Source organism: Scyliorhinus torazame, chromosome 5 (genome assembly GCF_047496885.1).
Source record: "Scyliorhinus torazame isolate Kashiwa2021f chromosome 5, sScyTor2.1, whole genome shotgun sequence".
In the NCBI taxonomy this organism is placed as follows: domain Eukaryota; kingdom Metazoa; phylum Chordata; class Chondrichthyes; order Carcharhiniformes; family Scyliorhinidae; genus Scyliorhinus; species Scyliorhinus torazame.
The window spans coordinates 218,269,858-218,297,794 of NC_092711.1; the positions used below are offsets into that span (position 1 = coordinate 218,269,858).

At 48.2% G+C, this 27,937-nt stretch overlaps 1 protein-coding gene across 4 annotated transcripts in view; it reads right to left on the bottom strand.

Moving 5' to 3' along the window:
• LOC140420947 (adapter SH3BGRL-like) overlaps positions 1 to 18,498 on the bottom strand; it is an 83,292-nt gene extending 64,794 nt beyond the window's left edge. Inside the window, exon 1 of one of the 4 annotated variants that reach the window (XM_072505132.1) lies at positions 18,256 to 18,498. In XM_072505132.1, coding sequence (XP_072361233.1) covers positions 18,256 to 18,486 — 231 coding nt within the window. In that variant the 5' untranslated portion in view covers positions 18,487 to 18,498. Of the gene's footprint in view, positions 1 to 14,961; positions 15,013 to 18,255 lie in introns of those variants that run through there. The other 3 variants (XM_072505134.1, XM_072505133.1, XM_072505135.1) reach the window with 3 other exon arrangements.
• Between the last annotated feature and the right edge of the window lie 9,439 nt (positions 18,499 to 27,937).

Consider the following 27,937-nt stretch of genomic DNA (forward strand, 5'->3'; position numbering starts at 1 on the left):
TTAGGTGGATTGGCCATGATAAATTGCCCATAGTGTCCAGAATTGCCCTTAGTGTTGGGTGGGGTTACTGGGTTATGGGGATAGGGTGGAGGTGTTGACCTTGGGTGGGGTGCTCTTTCCAAGAGCCGGTGCAGACTCGATGGGCCGAATGGCCTCCTTCTGCACTGTAAATTCTATGATTCTATGAAGTGAGGCTCTCACCATCACTTTCCAGCTCTTCCCAGCTGCTGGTGTGGTGTCAAGCAGCTGGAGGACGGCTAACATTGTATATTATTCTTTAAAAAGGGAGGAAGGGATATCTAGAGCAATTATAGGCCTGTTGGTCTAAACGCATGGTGGGAAAAGTACTGGATTAAATTCTGAGAGACGGTATAAATCATCATTTAGAGAGGCATGGATTAGTCAAGGACAGTCAGCATGGTTTTGTTAAGGGAAGTTCATGTCTCATTAACTTGACTGAATCTGACTTTCGGTGGCAGCCATGGAGGAGTAGGTCGCACATTTGATAGCTCCCGCCTGTGACAGACGTTTGGACCTTTTTCTCCCATTTTTTTCTGGATTTTATTGGATAAGTCGGTGGAGAATGAGACAGTGAGGAGGAATCCCCCTCCAGTGAATGAAGAATTGGACCAGAAGTGGCCATGTGAGAAGACAAAGTTCTACAAGGAAGAATCGAGTGGAGCTGGCAACGCGAGAAAGCATGGCGGAGAGCAAGGGCTGCTGGGAGACGGCACGGTGGTCGACTGAGCAGCTGGTGAAGTTTTTTGAAGATTGCTTCGCCAAGCTTAAGAAGGACATGCTGGACCCGATCAAAGCTTTGATTGATCAGGTGGTGCAGAATCAAGAAATTCACAGACGTGCGATCCAGGAGGTGGACAAAAAGATGTCCGAACACGAGGAATACCTAACCGTGCTGGAGACCAAGGTGGAGATGATGAATGACTGCCAGAAAAGAATGCAGGAGAAGCTGGAGGACCTGGAGAACAGGTCCAGGAGGCAGAACCTGAGAATTGTTGGCCTGCCTGAAGGCAGTGAGTGATCGGATGCGAGGGCCTATGTGACGAACATGCTGGAGAAGTTGATGGGGGCTGAGGCATTCCCTCGGCCCCTGGAAGTGGATAGAGCGTACAGAGTCCTCGCGAAGAAGCCCCGAGCAAACATGCCGCCAAGGGCGATGGTGATACGTTTGCACCGATTCCTGGACAAGGAACACGTTCTGCGGTGGGCCAAGAAAGAACGGAGCAGTAGGTGGGAGAATTGTGAGCTGCGTATTTATCAAGACATGGGCGCGGATTTGGCCAAGAGGCGAGCTGGGCTTAATCGGGCAGAAGCGGCCCTCTTTAAGAAGTGGGTGAAATTTGGGATGTTGTACCCAGCCCGTCTGTGGGTCACATATGAGGAATGGAATTTTTACTTCGAAACACCAGACGATGTACTGACTTTCATCAAGGAAAAAAGACAGGATGTGAACTAAAAGCACTGAATCCTTTGGGAGAGTATTGCAGTGGTGATTTGTTGACAATCACTTTTGTGCTGGTTTGTGTTATTTGCAATAAGGGGCTGTTTTGATGGCTAAAGTTAACTTTGTCTTACTGGGAGCTGGGTGGAGGGGGGTGGGGGTGGTTTCTGTTGTTGTTTTTTCCACAGTTTTTTCTGATGTTTGTTCACTGAGGAATATGATGTATTGACCATGTATGTCCACGTGGGGGAGAGGGTAGAGAACAATGGGGAGACAGACTGTTTGGTGCCATGGGTGGGAGCTCTCAAGTCAGCGAGGTCAGCTGACTCACGGAAGCACAGTGGGGGGCGAGCAGGTGTTAAGCTTGAGCTTGATATGGGGGGGTTGGGTTTCTGGTACTGTTACCAGGGAGGTGGGGGGGGAACTGTTACTAGGGTACAAATGGGAGGTCTGGGACGGCGAAAGTCCGAGGGGGGGGCTTGAGGAGGCTGGTGACACGAGCTGGAGGCTGGCCAAAAAAGGGTGATGGCTAGTCGGCGGGGGATGAGGGTGGCGGGAAGCCCCCCGACCAGGCTGATTACTTGGAACGTTAGAGGGTTGAATGGGCCGGTCAAGAGGGCTCGCGCATTTGAAGGGGCTGAAGGCGGAAATGATAATGTTACAAGAGACACACCAAAGGCTATAGACCAGACTCAATTAAGAAAGGGGTGGGTTGGACACGTATTCCACTCAGGGCTGGACTCAAAGACCAGGTGGTGGTAGTGATTTTGATCATTAAACGGGTGGCATTCGAGGCAGGAAGAATCGTGTCAGACAAGGGGGGTAGGTACATAATGGTGAGTGGGAAGCTGGAGGAGGTGCGGGTGGTACTCGTGAACGTATATGCTCCGAATTGGGACGATGTGAAATTTATGAGGCTGGTGTTAGGTAAGATCCCAGACTTAGAGACACACAAATCAATCATGGGGAATTGGACCGGTCAAAATCCAGGACAGGGAGTATGCCAGCCGCAGCAAAGCAATTGAAGGGGTTTATGGAACAGATGGGGGGATTTGACCCATGGAGGTTTGCACAGCCAAGGGCGAAGGAGTTTTCTTTTTTCTCCCATGTCCACAAGGTATACCATCGCATCGGCTTTTTTGTTCTGAGCAGGGCTTTTAATACCGGGGGTGGTGGATACGGAGTACTCAGCACTCGCAGTGTCGGATCATGCCCCACATTGGGTGGATCTACGGGTTAGTATGGAGAGAGGACAACGCCTGCTATGCAGGCTGGATGTGTTGTTAGCGGACAAAGCGATCTGTGGGCTGGTGAGCAAGTCCATCTGAAACTACCTGGAAACAAATGATACGGGGGATGTCTCTGCAGCGATGATTTGGGAAGCTTTGAAGACAGTGGTCAGAGGAGAATTAATCTCGATATGGGCCCACAGAGAAAATGCGTAACTGGCTGAGTGGGATAGGTTAGTTGAGGAGATACTCCAGGTGGACAGGAGATACTCGGAGGCCCCCGACGCAGGGCTACTGAGGGAGCGGTGGAGGTTACAGGCAGAGGTTTCCAAGGGTAGATGAGGACCTGGTGGAAGGGCTGGGAGCCCCAATTAAAATTGAGGAAATAATTGAGGGGCTGGAGGGCATGCAGTCGGGCAAGGCCCCGGGGCCTGACGGCTACCCGGTGGAATTCTGTAAGACGTTTTCAGAGATATTGAGCCCACTGTTGGTGAGGACATTTAATGAAGCAAGAGAGAAGGGAGTCCTCCCCCCAACAATGTCACAGGCCTCGATTTCACTGATCCTGAAATGTGAGAAGGATCCAGAGCAATGCGGGTCATAAAGGCCAATTTCTCTACTGAATGTGGACGCCAAACTGCTGGCTAAGATATTGGCCACAAAGATAGAGGATTGTGTCCCGGGGGTGATAGGGGATGATCAGACAGGATTTGTAAAGGGCAGGCAACTCACGGCCAATGTTCGAAGGCTTTTAAATGTTATTATGATGCCCTCAGAAGGAGAGGAGGTGGAGATGGTGGTAGCGATGGATGCGGAGAAGGCTTTTGATTGGGTGGAGTGGGATTACCTGCGGGAGGTGCTGGGAAGGTTTGGGATTGGTGAGGGCTTCATTGACTGGGTGCGGTTGCTCTATCAGGCTCCAGGTAGCGAGTGTGCCTACGAACCGGCTGAGGTCGGGGTATTTTAAACTACACCGAGGGACGAGGTAAGGGTGCCCCCTCTCCCTGCTACTGTTTGCTCTGGCCATAGAACCACTGGCCATGGCGTTAATAGACTCTAGGAACGGGAAAGCGCTGGTTTGTGGGTGGGGGAGGGGGGGGGGGGGTAGAGCTCCGGGTCTCGCTTTACGCAGATGAACTGCTCTTGTATATTTCAGACCCATTGGAGGGGATGGGTGAAGTATTGCGAATGTTGGGGGAATTTGTAAATTTTTCGGGGTATAAATTGAACATGGGGAAAAGCGAGATGTTCGCGATCCAGGCATGAGGGCAGGAGAAGAGACTGGGAGAGCTGCCATGTAGAATGGTAGGAAGGAGCTTTCGATATCTGGGAATCCAGGTGGCCCAGGAATGGGAGGCACTGCACAAGTTAAACCTATCCCGGCTTGTAGAACAAATGAAAGAGGACTTGGAGATGGGAGATGCTCCCGCTGTCACTGGCGGGGAGGGTACAGACTGTGAAAATGACAGTCCTCCCCAGACTTTTGTTTCTCTTTCAGCGCCAGCCCATCTTCATCACGAGGGCCGTTTTCAAGCGGGTGAACAAGGTTATTTCAGGCTTTGTGTGGGCGGGTAAAACCCCACGAGTGAAGAAAGTGTTGCTGGAGCGCAGTCGCTGCCGTGGGGGGGGGGGGGGGGGGGGGGGGGGTTGCCGCTGCCGAATTTTTGCAATTACTACTGGGAAGCTAATATAGCCATGATTAGGAAGTGGGTAGTGGGGGAGGGGTCAGTGTGGGAGCGGATGGAGGCGGCGTCATGCAAAGACACCAGTTTGGGAGCACTGATAATGGCACCTCTTCCATTCTCGCCGGCCTGATACTCCATAAGTCCGGTGGTGGTTGCAGCTCTGAGAATCTGGCGCAGTGGAGGAGATATAAGAGAGTGGAGGGAGCATCGGTTTTGACCCCGATTTATAATAATCGTCGGTTTGTACCGTGTAGGCTGGATGGTGGGTTCCGGAGATGGCAAAGGGCAGGAATTAGGAGAATGGGGGATCTATTTATAGATGGGAGCTTCCCCAGCTTGAAAGCCTTGGAGGGGATAAATTTGAATTGCCAGCAGGGAATGGGTTTAGGTATCTGCAGGTGTGAGACTTCTTGAGAAGGCAGGTTCCGGCCTTCCCGCTGATGCCGCCACGGGGGATACAGGATAGAGTGCCTGGGTGGGAGAGGGGAAGGTATCAGATATCTACCAGGAACGTTTGGAATCGGAGGAAATTCCGGTGGAGGAGCTTAAGGGCAAGTTGGAAGATGAGCTAGGGGGAGAGAGAGAGGCGGGTCTGTGGCCGGATGCCCTCAGCAGGATTAACACATCCTCATCATGTGCCAGGCTTAGCCTGAAACAATTCAAGGTAGTCCACCGGGCACACATGACGGTGGCCCAGATGAGCAAGTTTTTTGGGGTAGAGGACAGGTGTTCGAGGTGCGCAGGAAGCCCAGCAAATCATGTCCACATGTTTTGGGCATGCCCGAAGCTTAGACGGTTTTGGCAGGATTTCGCTGAGGCAATGTCCACGGTACTCAAAACACGGGTGGTGCCGAGTCCGGAGGTGGCGATCTTTGGAGTGTCAGAAGTGCCGGGAGTTCAGAGGGTGAAAGAGGCCGATGTCTTGGCCTTTGCCTCCCTGGTAGACCGGAGATGCATCTTATTAATGTGGAGGGACTCGAAGCCCCCGAGTACAGAGATCTGGATTAGTGACATGGCTGGGTTTCTCAGTCTCGAGAAAATAAAGTTCGCCTTAAGAGGGTCAATGGTTGGGTTCACCCGGAGGTGGCAGCCGTTCGTCGACTTTCTCGGGGAAAATTAAAATGTCAGCAGAAACAGAATTCCAAAAGTGGGGGGGCTGGGGGGCCAGACTGTTCTTTTAGTGTTGGGGGGTGTGAAGATTGGGATAGGGGTGGAAATGCTTATTGTACCATGTTTATGTCGCTGTTATTGTTATTATTATAAATACTTGCAAATACCCTAATAAAAATATATATTTTTAAACCTGACTGAATCTTTTAAATACAGGTCGATGAGGGTAGCACCTTAGTTGAAATGGAACTTAGCAAGGCTTTTCACAAGGTCCCACACAGTAAACTGTCCAGTAAGTTAAAAACTAATGGGATCAAAGGAAAAGGGGAAAGTTGGATCCCAAATTATCTGTGATGGGGAGCAAAAGGTAATGGTGGACCAGTGTGTGTGTGACTGGAACGCTGTTCCATTGACATTCTACAGAGATCAGTACAGGGTCCATGCATGTTCATGGTTTATATCAGTGATTTGTGGTGCAGAGCAAGGCCAGCAGCGCGGGTTCAATTCCCGTACCGGCTGAGGTTATTCATGGAGGCTCCGCCTACTCAACCTTGTCCCTCACCTGAGGTGTGGCGACCCTCAGATTAAATCACAACCAGACAACTCTCCCCCCTCAAAGGGGAAAGCAGCCTATGTTCATCTGGGACTATGGCAACTTTACCTTTTACCTTTATCCTTCGGTTATTGGAGTGTTGTGGGGACGATAAAGACATTTTTAGACAGTGCAAAAATTGGCTGTGTGGTTGATAGTGAGGAACAAAGTTGGGGACGGGAGGAAACTATCAATGGATTAGACAGGCAGACACAAAAAGTGGCAAATGGAATTCATTGCAGCGTGAGATAATGCTTTTAGACAGCTGGACGGCTAGTTTGTGATGTGGAGCGATGCCAACAGAGTGGATTCAATTCCCGTACAGCCAGATATGTGGCAAAGAACGTAATCCATTTGTGCACAGATAAAATTAGATGCCAATTGCTAACCAACAGTGAAGAAAAATGTTGTTTCTTGTAAAGCTAGGAATCTAGACACAATAAAAATGTTTAAATACAGACAAGAAACGGTTGGATGATAAGGTTAATTGCTTTTGTGCAGACATAAGCATCACTACAACTTAGGATGATATATCACATCTTACAGAAGAGAGTGTTCTGGGGGAGAAGTGTAAAAGGCAGGGGTACCGAGTCAGTGGCGGTACAAATGGGAGACAAGTGGGTAATGAGACGAGATCCACAGATGGTGAAGCAGAGAGAGGGAGACAAATGGCTGGAGAAGATTGCCCTGACTGGAAAAAGGGTAGGAATAGATCTGAAAAGTGGGTCATAAACTTGAGGCAAAGGCAGGGGAGATATGTGGGCAGAGTTTGAATGAATGAATAAATATACCCCATCACAGTTTGTGGGAATTGCTTGAAAGACCATCATCTCTTGCCCATCCCTGGTTCTCCTTACGAAGATGGTGGTTCACCCCCTTCTTCAACCATGTGGTAAAGCTGCTGTTATAATTCCATGAGGTACGTAGGGAGCTTCAGGAATGGCACCAGTGACGATGACGAAATGGCAGCAAGTGTCCAAGGCAGGATTCTGTATGACTTGGGGGCAAACTTGAAGGTATTTCATGCACATTCTGTCATTGCTGTAGGTGGTGGAGGTCATGGGTTCGGGAGGTCCTGTCAAAGAGGATTTGGCCAAGTTGCTGTAATCCATCTTGCAGATGGTGCACACTGCAGTGCTGGCGGTGTTGGGAGTGAATCTTTTAAGATTGTGGATAGGGTGCTGATCAAATGGATTGCTTGGTCCTGGACAGCTTCTTGGGTGTGAGAGAGGACCAGGCTTATGAAATTCTAACAGTTGGAAGCTGGGAGGTCAGTGAGGAGAACGTTTTGAGAAGCCAATCTGAAGACCTGGGTTTAGATTTCACGAGCTCTGAGAGAGGACAATGTTCCAGAGGCACAAAATTGAGATTGTGTGATGGAACAAACATAGGGTATGAGGATAAACCTGGTACAGCAGGTTGAATAAAACTCCACACAAAAGGAATCAGGGCGAGAGCAGTGGCAGACACCCAAAAGGGTGGCTTATGTCACTGCCATTCCTGGCTCTCACTGGGAACTCCACAATAACAACTTGCACTTATCTATTCAATTCATGGGATGTAGGCCATGCTGGCTGTGCCAGCATTTATTGTCCATCTTTAATTGCCCTTGAACTTGTTAAGTAATGGGTTAAGAGACATTCCAATTAGTTGTCTCATTTATGTTGTATCCAATAATTGACACTGATATGTAAAGAGGCTTCAGGTGGCCTTTGCGTCTGGTGATGTGAAGATAGAGTTGTGTGCAGAGTCTGTTAAAGTGAAATAAAGGTGTTTAAAAAAAGGGGGGAAAAAACAGAACTGAGTGACATTTTAGATTCAACCATATTGTGGTGGATCTGGAGTCACATCTAGGCCAGACCAGGTAAGAACAGAAGATTTCCTTTCCTAAAAGGGCAGGAGTGAACCAGATGGGGTTTTAAAGCAATCAACAATGGTTTCATGGTCATCAATAAATGTTTATTTCTCGCTTTTTTAAAAATTGAATTCAAATTTCGCCATCTGCCATGGTGGAATTCGAAACTGGATCCCCAGAGCATTACCCTAGATTACTGGTCAAGTGATGATGACACTACTGCCTCCCCCAATGCCTCTAACACAGCACTTCCCAAGAGTGTAATAAAACAAAGCCAAAGAAAGAAACATGAGGGCAGGTGACCAAAAGCTTGTTCAAAGGGTTTGAAGGAACTCCTTAAAAAAAAAGTTGGTGAGGCAGAGTGGTGTAGGGAGGGAATTTTTGAGCCAACTGAAAGCATAGCCACAAATGGTGGAGCGAAGGAAAACAGAGATGCAGAACATGCCAGAATTGGAAGAGTGCAGAGTTCTGAGAGGTTTTGGGGCCATGGATAAGATCGGGTCCACAGACGGTGAGATGGAAAGACAACTAGGAGAGCCTCGGTATAGTGAAACCTCATGATCATTGACTTAAGCACACAATCGAGTCTGATACCTGAATACAAGTTTGAGAGAGTGCTACATTGGCAGAGATGCCATCTTTCAAATGAGGTGCTAAAACATAATCCCATTGGTGCGGTCAGGTGGAATCATATTCAAAGAGAAGTAGTGTGCTCCTGGACACCATTGTTCTCTCAACCAATATCACAAACAACAGGTTAATTTATTCATCGAATTTGCTATTTATGGCGCCTAAGTATGTTTGACTTGACTGCCACAGTTCTTTAAATAAAAATGACTGCTATTGGAAAGATAATCATTGGATGAGAAGCACTTGAGGACATCCGGAAGAGATATAAACTTCTGATTTTGCCGACGTGGAATAAAAGCACATTCAAACTCAATCCAAGAACAGATGTCAGGTTGATAGATAGATACAGAGAAGAACCTTGGTGTCAGTGGTGTCATATTTCTCCAGTCACACAGAATAAGGTTTAGTTAGCAGATGCAATGTAAATATGTGAAAGGTTTTGGACCAAAAGGTACTGTACATAGTGAGTTTGAAAGGGTCAAATATGTAAACAGAGTTCCATTATGTGAGACGCATGGTATATACAAAGGTTGGTCATCAAATATATTATTTATCTTAAGATGCATTATACCATACACAAAACGTCATTAAAGAATGCAATGCTTTGCATACAATGTATATATATGAAGCCTCAGAAACACTTTCATCCAACATTTTCTGTCACAGTTTTTCAACTTTGCCCCATGGCTTCTAAATAAACTGAAACACAAAATGAAAACAGCTAAACTGCCGTTTTTTTCCAGCCCAAACAAGGTCTTGGTAATTTAAAAATAATCAACCTAAATCTGTATAAAAACAAAACTCAACTTTTCCCTCAGGTGTTCTGCATATCATGGGGCTGGTTTCATTACTGCGACCTTTACAAAAGTTTAGTTGTTCAAATGTCTGAAACTGGTAACCATGGTGATGAACTATACCACAAGAGAGGAGCGCACCTACGAACTGTGGTTTACCCCTCCCTCTCACATTAAAAACCCAGCTTTCTCAGCCTGCTCACTATCCCCTCCTCCCACTGGTTAGTGCAGTTGGTGCCTTCTCAAGCACTCTGGAGATTTCAAGCCATACCCACACGTAAATTCAGTAAATCAGATTCATGCTGGAATGTCTGTGTGTGTGTGTGTGTGAGGGGGGGGGATGCATCGGTGAAGCTGAACAGTAAACAGTGGCAGTTCCAAATAACTTCCTCACCTCAAGTCATGGAATCATAGAATCTACAGTGCAGAAGGAGGCCATTCGGACCATCGGGTCTGCACCGGCCCTTCTAAAGAGCACCCTACTTAAGTTCACACCTCCACCCTATCCCCGTAACCCGACCTAACCTTTTTGGACACTTAGGGCTATTTAGCATGGCCAATCCACCTAATCAGCACATCTTTGGACTGTGGGAGGAAACCGGGCACCCGGAGGAAACCAAACAGACACAGGGAGTACGTGCAGACTCCGCACAGACAGTGACCCAAGCCGGGAATCGAACCTGGGACCCTCGCACTGTGAAGCAATTGTGCTAACCACTGTGCTATTGTGCCACCCTGTAAGGAGTTCCACTCTCACAGCAGAGCGCTGGGAATTATCCAAAGGCGTGGGTTTGGAAGGAGTGTTGGTCGTAAAACAAATAAAGCCAATAGCCACAAAAGTAAATAAGCAGACCCGGTCCCAGTCAACCAAGCTCACTCCAACATGTCCACCGCATGACCTCCCTCTAGTGCGGCATGTGTAAATTTATTTTAAGGCCTGTTTATAAAGAAAAAGAGTGACCTGTAGTCTGCCAAACATTAAGGATTTTGCTATTACGGAATACTTCCAACTTCTTAAGAGGGGAAAGAGATAGGGTGGACAGGATAAAATTGTTTCCCTTCTTGGGGAATTCTAGGACCAGGGAACGTAGAGTCAAAATAAGTGGCAAAAGGTGTAGAGGGGACATGGAGGAAATTTTTTTTTTTTTTTTTTTTTTTATAAACACAGAGGATAGTCAGAGTCTGGAGTCTACCGCCCAAGTTGGTGGTGGAGGAAGAGACCCTAAACTCTTTTAAAAGGTACCTGGATCTGCACCTTAAGTGCTCTAAGCTACAGAGCTATGGACCAGGTGCAGGAAAGTAGAAGTAGAAAGGAAACCTGGATGTCCTCGGGCCAGTATGGACAAGATGGGCCAAATGGCCTCCTACTGTGCTTTCATTTTTCTATGATTCTCGTAAAAGTAATAGTTTTGTATTAATTTGAACTTGCTAAAAACAGGTCAGTCTCGGAGTCTGAATTAGCCCAGTTGTTTTCTCTCCCAAGTAAGGAACCCACTGTAAATGCTGACACTCGAGTGCAGGACTGAGTGGATGCTGCACTGTTGAAGGTGCTGTCTCTTGAATGAGACATCAAGCCCCTGCCTCATCTTCCCTCTGGGTAACATAAAAGATCCTATGTCTTTATTCTGAGAAAGAGCTGGTACCCTGCCCAAAATTTATCCTTCAACCAACATGTTAAAAACATTATCTGGTCATTATCATATGCCGCTTGTGGAAGTTTACCGGTGTAAATAAGCTGTCATGTGTAACATGACAATGTTGACACTCTAAAGTACTTTATTCATTGTCAAGCATTTTTAGACATCCTGAGGTTGTGAAAGGTGCTATATAAATGCACATTTTTCCATCGCATTTTTAAAGACCCTCTCCTCCCATTCTAACTTCAGATAAAGCATGTCAGTAAGTGAAGAAATACAGAACATGAAAATCCCATCACTTCCAAAATTCCAGCAGTCACTGTATGAAATTCTGGATGGTCATTTCAATTGACAATAATAACTGAGTGGCCAGTCAGCTTTTGTGATCGCCGCTCCCTCAGGTACAGGGCAAAGAAGCCCAAGCCATGATGGCTGTAATAACTCGCCAAAGCCAGGCTTCATACAAAACTCTTGCTTATTCGCAGCCACGTTGTATAAGGCTTGCATCCCAGCCCCGGGGCCATCGGGAATGCCAGTCCGGGTCTGGGCTGTGGATTTTACACCCCCGCCGAATGATTCCTATTGGGCGATCCTCCACCCGCTCAATGGGGGAACTCATATTCCACAAACCCCACCGGGAGGTCAGTCGAGGCCCCTTGGCCTTCGTGGCAGTCAAAACACTGCGATCAGCCCTCAGAAACAGATTGCCGGTAAACTATAAGGGATTGAAAGAGCAGCTCAGCAGTCAGAGAGGGCAGGAAATCATCTGCCGCTTACACCGTGCTGTTGGAGGGATGTGGAGTGGTGAAGAAGGGAGGTGGGGTGGAACACCCAAGGACCACCAGTATATTGGAATGCTTTAGTGGAGCAGGGGATTCATGGTAACATGGAAAAGCACATTTTCTCCTCTTATGGATGTACCTTTGAACTCAGATGGTTGTCACTGCATCCAACCACATTTATTTAAAACAGGAAGGCATGGGAAAAAGAAATTCAGCTTATCCATTGTGTTCCATTCTTTAATTCCTTTATTCAGGCTCTACAAGCACATTCATCTCTCTTCTACTTTAATGTCAAGATCATTCAGAGAACTTAAGCTGATATTCATTCATAGACAATACAGTGCAGAAGGAGGCCATTTGGCCCATCTAGTCTGTGACCCACCTAAGCCCTCACTTCCACCCTATCGCCGTAACAACTCTTAACCTTTTTGGACACTAAGGGCAATTTATCATGGCCAATCCACCTAACCTGTACATCTTTGGACTGTGGGAGGAAACTGGAGCACCCGGAGGAAACCCACGCACACACGGGGAGAACATGCAGACTCCGCACAGACAGTGACCCAGCATGGAATAGAACCTGGGACCCTGGCGTTGTGAAGCCTCAGTGCTAACGACTATGCTGGCACTATGCAACCACTATGCACTTGGATCATTGCCAATCATATTCCAATATTCCTATTGGTCTACTGTGCTTCCCCTTCCTCCTCCTTTTACCAGGACAGCACAAAGACCAGATGGGATGTCAGTTCATTTATTTTGTGCTCATTGTTCTCTCCTGAAACTCGGCTTCCGGGTTGGTCAGAGAGAAATTTCCAAGGATCTCTCGTTCCTTGAATTGGCTGCAAGCGTCTCAGCATTTGTTTAACTTTCCCCGGCTGTATCATGGCTGCTGGTGTTGGGGAGGGGTGAGGGGACACTAGGGTTCATGATGCTGAATTCCAACTGCATAGGACTGACCCAAGCCAACTGGCTTTTTCCCTTCCTGTCTTTTTCAGAATAGAGCTTTACTGTCCACACAATTTGTCTTTGGCTTCACCTCCAGTATAACATGTAATCATACAGTCATCAGTTAAACATAATAAATATTTCATGCATACCTCTATTCACACATTTGTGCATATATCATATATCCATAAAAACAGAGGGCAGTACAGTGGCGCAGTGGATAGCACTGCTGCCTCATGGCGCCAAGATCCCAGGTTCGGTCCCGGCTCTGGGTCACTGTCTGTGTGGGGTTTGCACATTCTCCCTGTGTTTCTGTAGGTTTCGCCCTCACAACCCAAAGATGTGTGCAGGGAAGGTGGATTGGTCATGCTAAATTGCTCCTTAATTGGAAAAAATTAATTGGGTACTCTAAAATTATTTTTTAAAACATTTTTTTGTACACTCTTATATTTCCACTGTTGCCCCCTACACTCTGGAACTCCCATGCTTGCCATCTCCAAAAGCCTCCTGAAGGCTGACCTTTTCCACCACATTTTTGATCGTCTCCCTCTTTCCCCTCCGTTGACCTTGCTTGAATCTGACTCTCACTTCTGAAGTATTTCAAAAGCACTGTCTAAATGCAGTTTTCTTGCATTAATCTATTCAGTTCCTTTCTAATGACGACTGTGCTAGCTGACAGTTGCTATGTGTGAAGATACTCCTCAAATCACAATTAATTCATTGTTCGCTGAGCTTATAATCAATCAGGCTTCAACGTGGTCAATTCCTCACATTCAGGAAATACCTCTCCACACTCGCTCAACCCCATTCATTCTTGAAAGGTTCTTTGTCATTTTGGTGAATAAACAGTGTCATGTTTGGAAACAACTGACACGCAATGGGACAATGATACCATCGCATTAACTATCATGTGCGCGCTAAAGAAAAATTGTATTTGTCAAGAATGTCACAACCTTGTGGTTTGTCCTGCACTAAGATTATTCATCCGCTGGGAAAGCATTTTGAAGTTAGTTGCCGGAAAGTATGACCATGCCCATGTTGACGCACTTGGATCATTTCCCATTCCTCCAATTTTCTTCCATGCAATGAGAACACGTTGAAATCCTTCACTGAGTTTCCTTCAGCTTTATATCTCAACACCATAAGCAAAACTGTTTTAACTGATGACTATATGATGATATGCTATATTGGAGGTGAAGCCAAAGACAAACCTCCACTTCTGTGTGGAGAATAAAGTTCCTTTCTATTCTATTCGAACAAGAAAAGAAATAGGAACAGGAAAAGACAATTATTCTCCTTCAAATCTTCTCCGCCATTCAACAAGATCACTGCTGAACTGATCTTGGCATCAATTCCACTTTCTTGCCTGTTTCCCCATAATGGTTGGCTCCTTGAGAGTTAACAAATGTCTATCCCAGCCGGTGACCCAGCCTCCACTGCTCATTGGGTCAGACAGTCCCAAAGATTCACAACTCTCTGAGAGAAGAAATGTCTTCTCATTGTCATCTTAAGTATAGAGATCCCTTATTCTGAAGATGCGCTCCCTCAATCTAGATTCCCCTGTGAAACAAAACATCCTCTCAACATCTATACCCTGTCTATTCCACCTTGGAGCTTAAACGTTTCAATAAGGTCCCTTTTCATTCTTCTAGATGTCAATGAGTAAAGGCCCAACCTGCTTAACCTTTCCCAAGGCAGCCCCTTCATCCCAAGGATCAGTCTAGTGAACATTTTCTGCATTGCTGCCACTGCAAATATATCACTCCTTAAGAAAGGACACCAAAACTAAATGCAGTAGGTGTGGTCTCACCCTTGCCTTGAATGGTTGTAGTTAAGACGTCCCCATCTTTATACTCCACGACCTTGCAAACAAGGCTAACATTTCATTTTCCTAATTCCTTGTTGCCCCTTCACGCTAATGTTTTGTGATTCATTTACAATGACACTCAGATTCTCCGTGCTGTAGCATTATACAATCTCTCTCCACTTAAATAATACTTTGCTTTTTTATTCTTCCTACCAAAGCAGACAACTTCATATTTTCCCAGATTATACAACATCCATCATTTTCTTTTCCCATTCACTTAATTTGCAGGATCTCCAGGATGGATTTTCCCCTTGGGAGTGGGAAACAGGAATCATGAATGTTACCTGGTCCTGAACCACGCCCCCCCCCCCCCCCCGCCCCCCACCCCCCACCACCACCCCCACCCCCCACTCATGGAAAAACTGTTACTCACTGGGTTTTTCCCTCTCCAATAAAGAATGGTGGGCATCCTTTCAAAAGGTGAAAGGTCAATCAGAGGCTTTCCAGCTGAGAATAACAGTCTGTATTGGAAGATAAGTAGCAGAAAGGGTGCCTCAACATGAATGCTCTCCAAGCTTTTAAAATCTTTCAGTAAAAAAATAGATATGACCACCACTTAGGGGATGGGGGGAGGGGGAGGGAGGGAATGAGTGAGAGGGTAGGAATGGGAGGCAAGGCGACCTGTAGCTGGACCACTCCCCTCCTTCCCACACCCCTCCTTCCCACACCCCACCTCCTCCAGCCCCCCCCACTCCTTCCCACACCCCACCTACTCCACCCCCCCTCCCCTCCTTCCCACACCCCACCTCCTCCACCCCCCCTCCCCTCCTTCCCACACCCCACCTCCTCCACCCCCCCTCCCCTCCTTCCCACACCCCACCTCCTCCCCTCCCCTCTCCCAGACAGGTAGAGAGGATATCTTGGCCTGCCTGGAGTGCTGGCCTCCTTCAATTGGCCCTAATGAAACTCTTAGTGAGCCTGATCAGCTACCTCTCGAGAAAGGGGTAGGATAGTCCTGCCAGCCCCAAACCCGCCTCTGCAAAAGTAACAGGCTCCAGGAATGGCCGTGCCACACTGGCTGACACTGATATTTTCAGGCCCCACCCTCCTCCTTTCCTACCCCTAGTTTGGCCGGAACACTCACCCCCTTTGTGTTCTCCTCACAACTTGCTTCCCCACCTATCTCTATATTTGGCTACCATGTATTCATCCCCTAATCCAAGTTACCAATATAAACCATGATACTTGTTGACCCAATCCTTCTCATTGCTTTTTTTTTAAACCACAACATAATCTAGATATCATGCATTATACTATTATCCCCTTCGACTATGTCCTGTTATGCTGCACACAAACATTCCAGCTCTCATTAAAAAATTACTGGCAAGCAAGAAAAAAGATTCACTTGGTTCTATTCACGTCCTCAGGATATGGTGTATGCTTCACAGTCTCAATGAAGTACTTCTGAACAGTTGCCAATTTTGTTATGCAAGCGCATTGCAGCCAATTTGGACATTGTAAGATACCACAAAGAACCGTAAGTTAAGTCTGTTTAGTTGGGTTGGTTGAGGGATAAATATTGGGTTCAAACATTAAATGAATTTCAAAGCCCTTATTCAGATGGTGCCATGGGATTGCTTCCATGACTCATCTGGAAGGTGTTACTTCCAGCAATGCAGCTTCCAGCAATGCAACATTCCTTAAATTGTCACTGAAATGCCTGCCTCAATTATGTGCCCAAGCCTCGAGTCGGCTTTAACTCCCACGACTCCCAGCCTCAGAATTGATAGCGATACCACCAACCAAAGGCTGACAACAACTTTTGTTCAACTTGTTTTGCTTGCATCACATTCTGTTTCGCTTCAAGTCTTTGAGAATCAGGACTAACTTTCAAGCGTACATTGGTGTACCATCTCAGACGCATCATCTTCCTTTCTCAGCTCATTTACTTGATAAATCGTTCCTTCATTCTCAAGGGAATGAGAGGGAAGGTCTCTCAATAGCCCAACCACTCTATCCTTCAACCAGATTACTAAAACAGATTCATAGAATCTGTAGAATCCCTACAGTGCAGGAGGCGGCCATTTGGCCCATCGAGTCTGCACCGACTCTCCAAAAGAGCACCCTACCCAGGCCCATTCCCCTGTATTCTCCCTAGCCTGCACATCTTTGGAATGTGGGAGGAAACCCACGCAGACCTGGGGCAAACATGCAAACGCCAAACAGTCACCATCTCATTATTCATCGCATTGCTGGCTGTGGAACCTAACCCTGTGCAACGTAACCCTGTGCAAAGCTGTGTTTCCCTACGTTCCAAAAGTGACTACACTTCAAACATATATTCATTGTTCTGAGGTTGTGAAAGTTGCTATATAAATGCAAGTCCTAACTTTTCATTGTGGCAAAACTAAAATGCTACTTTAATTTCAACAACAGGTAAGTTTAAATCAGGGTAATAAAGTAGATTAAATGAACAAACTGACTCTGGACCTTCCGAAAAAAAGGTTTGCTGGTTAAACAAATTGTTAAACAGTTACAGATGAGGACCAATAGGTACAGACTTTTGGTTAATCATTATAAAATTGTACAAACTCAGTGTGCAAGAGAGTCCCATCTAGAGCGGAGGTCTGACCTCTGAAAATCTAAACATGGAGACTTGAAAAGCAGCAGGAGGAGAGCACAACTTCATGGCAGCACTCTTAACTGGCCCAACACCCTGCCCTGGGAGGGCTAGGCTTCGTCAACGGGCTTTTCCATTTTGAATAAACCGTTCCAAATTATGTCCCCTCCTCCCCTCCCATCCAATCCCCAAGGTTCTAGAAATTCAACTGTCTCACCAGAGATTTCATTCACATTGAAGTTTCTGGTGTCCGTGGAATCCATACTATGAAGAAAGGCCATTCGGCCCATCAAGTCTGCACTGACCCTTTGAAAGAGAGACCCCACCTAAGACCCACTCCGCCGCCCTATCCCCACGCATTGATTATGGCCAATCCACCTAATCCAGGTTAAATTTATTGGCGATGGGTGTCAATCCATTGGCTGTCTGGACTGGAAGTTTCGACACAGGCAATAGTCAAGTGTACTGAAACTCCGGCACAGGAGCCTCATGAACTGTTGAAGACAGGGGTCTATTACACCAATAAATTAATGCATTAACAGTACACGTTGCTTCCCATTACTGTAGGACTCTGCAAAAAACATGACTTCTGCATGATTAGTCCCTGTACAGCTATCCCATACCAGAATGACGGGTATGAGCTTTTTGCCTTGCCCGTTTAACAGGAGCGTACCCTGAAACCACGAAGAACCAAAGCCCCGATTTAACCCCCCACCCGCCCAGCACATAGTCCCGGTCAGTTGATGTAACTGGCAGAAGCCGAGGATGAAATTCAATGAAAATGAACAGTGCCCATTATATTCAAACTCGGAAATACAATTCCCGTCTTGCAACAGGATCGATAACCATTTGGGGAAAACCAACGTTCCTTAAGACACTGCAGTCCAGGGGGGATGTTTAAAGGGAAAAAGTTACAATTCATGACTCCAAATATTTAAAATTAACCCCCCAGCCCCCTCAATGCTTATAGATAGTAATCAGTTTAATTTGCAAAAACTAGCCCAAACATCAATCAACCAATCCGCCGGTGAAATGGAATCCCTTTCAATTAAGTTTCGCCCTGAAGTTGTTTGGGGTTTATTTCTTTTTTTGCTTGCCAGCCCTTACCATATAAAGGAGAATTGGTGAATTATTTCTACAGAGGATTTTTCTTACCGCTTTGGAGCCAGAGGAAGATGCGATGAAAACTTTGATCACCATGGTTGAACCTGAATGGAGGGGTGGGGGGCGAAGGAATGCCAGTAATGTTAACAGGCGCCAACAGGAGAGCGAGAGAAGAAATAACTGTCTAATGTTCAGTGCAGGAACAGCAAGGGTCAGACAACATTTCTCCAGCATGAAATACTCAAATCCCGAGCAGCAACGCGAGATCACACAAATACAGCTTCTTGGAGTTTTACAATTTTAAAATCGCAGCCTTGAAATTATACAATCAAAAAGTAACCGAGCCTTGGAATTGGGCAATCTTAGAACCATGGCTTTAGTTATAAATTATAGAGCTTTATGCAGCCTTCACATTAAAGTTTCTGGTGTCCATGGAATCCATACTATGAAGAAAGGCCATTCGGCCCATCAAGTCTGCACTGACCCTTTGAAAGAGAACCCCACCTAAGACCCACTCCTCCGCCCTATCCCCACGCATTGATTATGGCCAATCCACCTAATCCAGGTTAAATTTATTGGCGATGGGTGTCAGCCTCAAAATTATAGAAGCTTAGAATCCCTACAGTGCAGAAGGAGGCCATTCGGCCCATCGAGTCTGCATCTCACCCACCAAAAGAGCACTCCCCCCAGGTCCACTCCCCCATCCACCCCCACCCTATCCCCGTAACCTAACCTGCACATCAAGGGGCAATTTAGCATAGCCAATCCATCTACCCCGCGCATCTTTGGACTGTGGGAGGAAACCGAGGCACCCAGAGGAAACCCACGCAGACACAGGGAGAAGATGAAAACTCCGCACAGGCAGTCACCCGAGGCCGGGTTTGAACCTAGGTCCCTGGCGCTGTGAGGCAGCAGTGCTAATCACTGTGCCACCGCGCTGCCCCTGTGCCACCATGCCATCCCATGCAATGTTTAGAATTGTAATCCTAAGTGATGGGCTCTTAGAATCACGGATTCTTAGCTATAGCAAATTATAGAATCATAGTGTTAAAATTATATAATTCTAGAATCACAGAGGCTTGGAAGTGTAAAAAAAAAATTAGAATCATAGTTCTGGCATTTTCAGCAATACCCATGTTCTACCGTTATTGAATCTTAAAATCAGAATATTTTACAATTTTTGGAATCTTAAAATCATAGTCTTAAGAGGAGAGAATCTGAGAATCATGCACCATGAATTATAAGCCACAAAGTTCACTTACAAAACACACATACATTCTGTGCCACAGGTATCATTTTGGTTCCAAATGATGTCCACAGATTTTACCACACTTCCCACACCAAATGCCACCTTGGGGAGGAGGTTAAAGTGTTCACACAGGGATTGCGCACCGCAGGTACTGTGACGATCCCAGCTGGTGTTAATACTGGACAGGACAGATCCCAGGGTGAAACCTGACTTGGTAGATCCTAGCTTTGCAGCTTTTAAGAAGCTCTGGAGGAAAGATACAGGACAAATTCACAGGAGTTGAACTTTGAAACAAGAATAATAAAATATTTAGTAAACAAAGAAAAATGGACTGTATCACACCAGACAAAAAGGTTGGGAAGATGTCAGTACCAACACCAGCAAATGATTCAAACTCGCTATTCCTTTTATCCTAACAATACCCTTATAGACACAAAAACCCAAAGTGAGGATTTACCACTATCTTAACAACAAGGGCTCTTGCTTGGGCAGGTCCAGTTGCAAATGGTTTTCTTCCGGCAGGTTTCGGAGCATTCACCAGAGGTTTTTGCCCCAACTTGTATCTCTCCCTGAGACAGCCAGAACTGCACACTAAACTCGCTATTACGTCAACCGCAGAGCAAATACGAGTTCCCTAACTCAATACACCAGCAGCCTTGCAGTACTTCTTCTCAGAGAGCCGAGAACTCCTGCCTTCTCTCCCTGACATACATACACTGAACTTCTTTTCTCTCTTTTACTCTGTGTCTGTAACTGGACACTGTCGCTAGGCAACACCACTGTTTTTTTTCTACTTTGTTTTATCCCCAAAATCAATAAACTACTAACTCCTTTGTAGCCCATCTCTTCAATTCAAGGGTTGTAAAGCCTCATTAAAAGGGAATGAAGATAAACAAAGTTCGAAACCTGACCTTTTGTTAGGAGGCCCTCCAGATTTCCTGACATCAATCCCTCAAAAAAACTAAAGGGATCTGAAACCATGTTCCAGCTTTCGCAATGCAGAAATACAAACATATTAAGTTATACATTGTTCCTAAAAATATACATAGGCAGATCATTCTGCCAATCAGCATGCAATCAACATTCTCATTCTGGAGTTCAGTCTTTTAGCTAATGCTCTCTCTGAACAACAATCTTAAAATTGTAGCCTTAAAATTATGCAATCAGAAAATAATCGAGCCTGGCTAAACATGCAGGAAGGATCCTGACAAAAGCTAGTTAAAGAAATCATCAGCTACTTCCAGATTAGGTGCTTACTGAGCTCTGGTGGCTCTTGCTAGGTATGTTGACATGTTTGGCAGTTTGTTTTCCATTTAAAGTTAGCGAAGTCCACAGGGAGTTGTGTGGCAGGAAGTACTTGGTCCTGACTTTAAGGATTCTGATCAGACCACTCCCCTACCACAATGGGTTCAGTAGTTTCCATTCCCCATTGCTTAAAGCACAGCAGGGAGAATGCACAGAGGTGACTCAGAGGAGGGCAAGATGCTGGAAGAGGGAGGAAGAAAAAGGCTTTCAGCTGGAGGCCATATTCACTTCGGAGAACATTTCCTCTACTTGAAAGTCAGTGAGGAAACACGCATCAGATGTTTGCACTTAGATATAAACATGCTCAATGAAATCTTTTGCCTCAAAACAGCGCCAGAACCATATTGTCAGTGGCTACGAAGGTGACTATAGCCATGAACATTTATTTTCATTAGTCTTCCATTAGAAAGACTCTTGATACATGTTTGTAAATGAGCAATTTTCAAAACTACAGAAATTGTACAGTTTCTCATTTTCATTTAGCAGTTCAAGATTGGTAATAAGTCTCACTAACTAATATAATAGACTCATTACCAGTTTTGGACAGTTCAGGCAGTTAGGAACATAGAAAGAAGAGTAAACCTCTTTAGCCTGTTCTGTTAGTCAGTTAGATCATTAATGGTTTGTATTTCAACGCAATTCACTCCACCTTGCACCTTAGCCTGGAGAGCCTGAATATACAAGAATCCACCCATCCTTCCAAGTCTTCCGACATCCACAGCCTTTTGTGGGAGAGTTCCCGATTTCTAACAGCCTTTGTGTAAAAGTGCTTCCTGGTTTCACTTGAATGGCCTGCCACACTTATTAGGTTTAAGTGTCCTTGTTCTTGATTCCCCCACCAGAGGAAGTATCTCTTGGCCTCCCTATCAATTCCTTTTAATGTTTTACACTTCTCAATCAGATCCCCGTTCATTCACTTACGTTCAAGAGAATCGAGGAAAGTTTCTCCAGCCTGCTCTCATAATTCAACCATCCAAGCCCTGACATCTTCTCATACCATTCCTGATAATTGTACCCGTTCAGTTCTGTTATCTATACTAATGATTTGTGCGGGTGGACTCCCAAGTCTTTTCGTTCCTCGATAGTTCGTAGTTTCTCACCATTTACAAATACTCCAATTTATTTGTTTTGGGTCCAAACTGGATGAACTCAAACTTGCCCATAGTGAACTCCATTTGCCATTGTTTGCCATTAGCTTAGACAAGTTGTTCAGGAAACATGTAAAATGCAGAGACCAGGAAATCGTTGTAACTTCACAGACATCTGTTTAATACTTTACAATCCAGCTCATGGGCTGGATTCTCCGTTCCTGAGGCGAAGTGCCGACGCCCACGGAGGATCCGTGGTGTTTCACAACAGGAAAATCATCATAAAACTGTAGCGCACAAAGACTCATGAGAGACGAATAGAGATGAAGTCGATGAGGCTTTATTAAGCGTGACTTGTTCCCCGCAGTTCAGTAACAGACTGGCCTGCGGGGGAGAACTCCTGGTTCTTATACTCCGCCTTCAGGGCGGAGCTAGAGGTCAACAGCCAACCAGGACCCGGGATCTGTCAGCCAATGACATCACGGCTTCACAGTCCCACATGACCCCTAATGCATACTACCACATTCACCCCTTGTTAAAAATGAACCCGGCGGGGTGGTGCTTCGCATGGTGGTAGGGGTTTACAAGGCCGGTCCTGGGAGGAAAACTTTTGCATGTCATCACAGTATGTACAGGGTTTTTTTTTGTTTTGCACTATTTACAGTAGTTGTAAGGGGGAAAAGAAAAAAGTTCTCGTTAAAGTCCACAACATTGTAGTGTTACATCGATGCCACGAGTCGGTCGGACGGTCTGGTCATCCTTGTCGATCGCCTCGGCCCCGGTGGTGGTGCTTGTTCCCGTGTTGTCGTCTCCGGGAGCCTTACGGTTTCTGCTTCAGCTTCACTTCTGGTCGGACCTGGGAGGAGGACCAATCCTCCCGGGAAAGGGGCGGTGGCGGGGTGCGCCGGTGGCAGGGAGGGGGTGATTGGTGTCGGGGGGGTGTGCGTGTTGCCGGCGGGCGCCAGATCTCGCAGGGAGACCGTGTCCTGTCGGCCGTCGGGGTACTCCACGTAAGCGTACTGCGGGTTCGCGTGGAGGAGGTGAACCCTCTCGACCAACGGGTCCGACTTGTGCGCCTGCACATGTTTTCGGAGCAAGATGGGTCCTGGGACTGCCAGCCAGGTCGGCAGCGACGTTCCAGAGGAGGACTTCCTGGGGAAGACAAGGAGGCGCTCATGAGGCGTTTGGTTAGTGCTAGTACACAGTAGCGACCGGATGGAGTGGAGAGCGTCCGGGAGGACCTCCTGCCACCGTGAAACTGGGAGGTCCCTGGACCGTAGGGCCAGTAGGACGGTCTTCCAGACCGTGCCGTTCTCCCTCTCTACTTGCCCGTTCCCCCGGGGGTTGTAGCTGGTCGTCCTGCTCGAGGCTATACCGTTGCTGAGCAGGAACTGGCGCAGCTCGTCACTCATGAAGGAGGACCCCCTGTCGCTGTGGACGTATGCGGGGCAACCGAACAGTGTGAATATGGTGTTAAGGGCTTTAATGACTGTGGCCGCTGTCATGTCAGGGCAGGGGATGGCGAAGGGGAAACGGGAGTACTCGTCCACCACATTCAGGAAGTATGTGTTGCGGTCGGTGGAGGGGAGGGGCCCTTTGAAATCCAGACTAAAGCGTTCAAAGGGACGGGAAGTCTTGATCAGGTGCGCACCATCCGGCCTGAAAAAGTGCGGTTTGCACTCTGTGCAGATGTGGCGGTTCCTTGTGACTGTACGGACCTCCTCCACAGAGTAGGGGAGGTTGCGGGACTTTATAAAGTGGTAGAACCGAGTGACCCCCGGGTGGCAGAGGTCCTCGTGGAGGGTTTGGAGGCGGTTAATTTGTGCGTTGTCACATGTGCCGCGAGATAGGGCATCGGACGGCTCGTTCAGCTTTCCGGGACGGTACAGGATCTCATAGTTGAAGGTGGAGAGCTCGATCCTCCACCTTAAGATCTTGTCGTTTTTAATTTTGTCCCGCTGTGCATTATCGAACATGAAGGCTACCGACCGTTGGTCTGTGAGGAGAGTGAATCTCCTGCCGGCCAGGTAATGCCTCCAATGTCGCACAGCTTCCACTATGGCTTGGGCTTCCTTTTCCACTGAAGAGTGGCGGATTTCTGAAGCGTGGAGGGTTCGGGAGAAAAAAGCCACGGGTCTGCCCGCTTGGTTAAGGGTGGCCGCTAGAGCTACATCGGAGACGTCGCTCTCGACCTGGAAGGGGAGGGACTCGTCGATGGCGCGCATCGTGGCCTTTGCGATATCCGCTTTGATGCGGCTGAAGGCCTGGCAAGCCTCTGTCGACAGAGGGAAGGTCGTGGTTTGTATTAGGGGGCGGGCCTTGTCTGCGTACTGGGGGACCCACTGGGCGTAATATGAAAAGAACCCTAGGCAGCGTTTTAGGGCTTTTGAGCAGTGAGGGAGGGGAAATTCCATGAGGGGGCGCATGCGTTCGGGGTCGGGGCCTATTATCCCATTGCGCACTACATATCCCAAGATGGCTAGCCGGTTTGTGCTAAAAACGCACTTGTCCTCGTTGTATATGAGGTTCAAGGCTTTAGCGGTCTGGAGGAATTTTTGGAGGTTGGCGTCGTGGTCCTGCTGATCGTGGCCGCAGATGGTTACGTTGTCGAGGTACGGGAACGTGGCCTGCAACCCGTGTTGATCAACCATTCGGTCCATCTCTCGTTGGAAGACCGAGACCCCGTTTGTGACGCCAAATGGGACCCTTAGGAAGTGGTATAATCGCCCGTCTGCCTCGAAGGCTGTGTACTTGCGGTCACTTGGGCGGATGGGGAGCTGATGGTAGGCGGACTTGAGGTCCACGGTGGAGAAGACCTTATATTGGGCAATCCGATTGACCATGTCGGATATGCGGGGGAGAGGGTACGTATCTAGTTGTGTGTACCTGTTGATGGTCTGGCTATAGTCTATGACCATCCTTTGCTTCTCTCCTGTCTTTACTACTACCACCTGTGCTCTCCAGGTACTATTGCTGGCCTGGATTATGCCTTCCTTCAGTAGCCGCTGGACTTCGGACCGAATGAATGTCCGGTTCTGGGCGCTGTACCGTCTGCTCCTAGTGGCGACGGGTTTGCAATCCGGGGTGAGGTTTGCAAACAAGGATGGGGGCTCAATCTTGAGGGTTGCGAGGCCGCAGATAGTGAGTGGGGGTATTGGGCCGCCGAATTGGAAGGTTAGGCTCTGCAGATTGCACTGGAAGTCTAATCCCAGTAATGTGGGCGTGCAGAGTTGGGGAAGGACGTAGAGCCTGTAGTTTTTAAACTCCCTCCCTTGCACCGTTAGGGTCACTATGCAGAAGCCTTTAATCTGTACGGAGTGGGATCCTGCAGCTAGGGAAATCTTTTGCGCACTAGGACGGATGGTCAAAAAACAGCGTCTTACCGTGTCGGGGTGGATGAAGCTTTCTGTGCTCCCGGAGTCGACCAGGCATGGTGTCTCGTGCCCGTTTATCAGCACCGTTGTTGTCGTCGTCTGGAGCGTCCGGGGCCGTGCTTGGTCCAGCGTCATTGAGGCCAGACATGATCGTAGTGCTTGAGCGTCTTCCTCGAACCCCGTGGAGCTGTCGACACTGGGGTCCGTTGTTGCCGTCCAAGATGGCGGCGGGGGTGAACAAAATGGCCGCCCCCATGCATCGCACATGGCTGGGGGGTCACAAGATGGCGGCGGGGGTGGACAAAATGGCCACCCCCATGCGTCGCACAGGGCTGGGGGGTCCCAAGATGGCGGCGCCCCTCCTCCCCTCGTGGTGGCCGGGACCCAAAATGGCGGCGTCTGCGGGTCGCACATGGGGCGCTGGGGGGGTTGGGGAGCGTTTGAAATGCGCAGGACTCCTTGTTCTCCGAGGACAGCGGTGGCCGGGACCCAAAATTGCTGCGCCTGCGGGTCGTACATAGGGCACTGGGGGGGTTGGGGAGCGTTAGAAACGCGCAGGACTGCTTCTTCTCCTGGGACAGCGGCGACCTCCCGGGACCGGCACACAGCCGCGAAATGGCCCTTTTTCCCGCAGCTCTTGCAAATCGCTGCGCGGGCCGGGCAGCGCTGCCGGGGGTGTTTCGCCTGGCCGCAGAAATAGCAGCGGGCCCCCCCCGGGACGACTTGGAGTCTGAACCGCGCAAGCCTGTGGGGTGTGGAGGGGGGGTTGTCGCGACGGGGGTCCACGGAGCCCAAGGGGCTGCCGCGCGGTCGGGGCCGTGCGTGCGGGCGTTTCGCGCGGCTACATCCAGGGAGGCTGCAAGGGCCCGTGCCTCTGAGAGTCCCAGCGACTCTTTTTCCAAAAGTCTTTGGCGGATTTGGGGAGAGTTCATACCTGCGACAAAAGCATCGCGCATCAACATGTCCATGTGTTCAATCGCGTTGACCGGCGGGCAGCTGCAGGCCCGTCCCAAAATTAGCAGCGCGGCGTAGAATTCGTCCAGCGATTCTCCGGGACTTTGCCGTCTCATTGCGAGTTGGTAGCGTGCGTAGATCTGGTTCACTGGGCGAACATAGATGCTCTTTAGTGCTGCGAACGCCGTCTGGAAATCCTCTGCGTCTTCGATGAGATGGAAAATTTCCGGGCTTACCCTCGAGTGCAGGACCTGTAGTTTCTGGTCTTCTGTGACCCGGCCGGGGGCCGTTCTGAGGTAGGCCTCGAAACAAGTCTGCCAGTGTTTGAAAACTGCTGCTGAGTTCACTGTGTGGGGGCTGATCCTCAGGCATTCCGGGATGACCCTGAGCTCCATAGTCCTTTAAGCACGCTTAATAAATTGTAGCGCACAAAGACTCACGAGAGACGAATAGAGATGAAGTCGATGAGGCTTTATTAAGCGTGACTTGTTCCCCGCAGTTCAGTAACAGACTGGCCTGCGGGGGAGAACTCCTGGTTCTTATACTCCGCCTTCAGGGTGGAGCTAGAGGTCAACAGCCAACCAGGACCCGGGATCTGTCAGCCAATGACATCACGGCTTCACAGTCCTACCTGACCCCTAATGCATACTACCACAAAAACCCACACCAATTCCACGTGAAACACCTGCGGAATGCGTGAAAAACGGTTGGAGAGTCGCCGGGTCCGTGCTGCACATGCGTAGGGCTGACAAGCTGCAGCCATGTATGCCTACATCCCCCATCCAGAAAATATGGCTGGACTGCATACCCGTCCAACCCGATCCCGCAGTCCACCACCTGGCCACCCCCCACCGATCCCCCCCAGCCCTGGCAGAAGCCCCCCGCGCTCCCTCCCCGGCCAGTAGCACAGATGTCGGCAGAGTGTGGCGGTGCTGGACACTGTCCGCACACCCTTTCTCTAACTCGCCACAGCCGCCATGCCAGGCTTACGACCACTGAGACCACACGTGGCCCGCACCGTCAGAAACTCGGCCCATCGGAGGTGGAGCATCGCGGGTGGGCCCGCTAATGACATTCCAACGGGGTTACGACCGCAGCACGCGTCTTGATGATGCCGATTTGGAGGGGGCGGAGCATCGCAACCCGCTGTCAAACCGGCACCTGCCGCGGTTTTTGTGTCGGGAGCCATACCCCGCCCGATCGCCATTCCCGATTTCGGCGTCGGGCAATGGAGAATCCCGCCCCATATTTTTCCAGGGTGGTAGCAAAGCCAACTTCAATGATATCTTTTGAATTTGACTGTATTTTATAACTGCAGGTGCTGGTGAATTCACACAGCAGGAAGGTGCAAACAATCTGCTTTCAACCATGCACCCGCCTCTCCCACCACCATCGATTACATACCACTCAATAATTGCTTAGTTTCTTCACTTCATTTGTAAATTTGTGTCGGCGCATTTCCACTTTGGATTTGGATGTTTTGAACCATACTCCAACAAGAATAATATCATTGTTTCTTAGTTTTAGGGGACGGTGTACATTAATCGAGGTATCCTCTTCCATGAATCACAGAAGACTAATATGCAGGTACAGCAGTTAATAAGGAAAGCAAAGACTTCCGGGTGCGGCGATGCACTGCTAAGCCGCACGTTTCGGCACCTCCCGTTTCAACGGACTTTTGGGCTCTTATCGGGAGCCCCAACGGAAATTTTTTT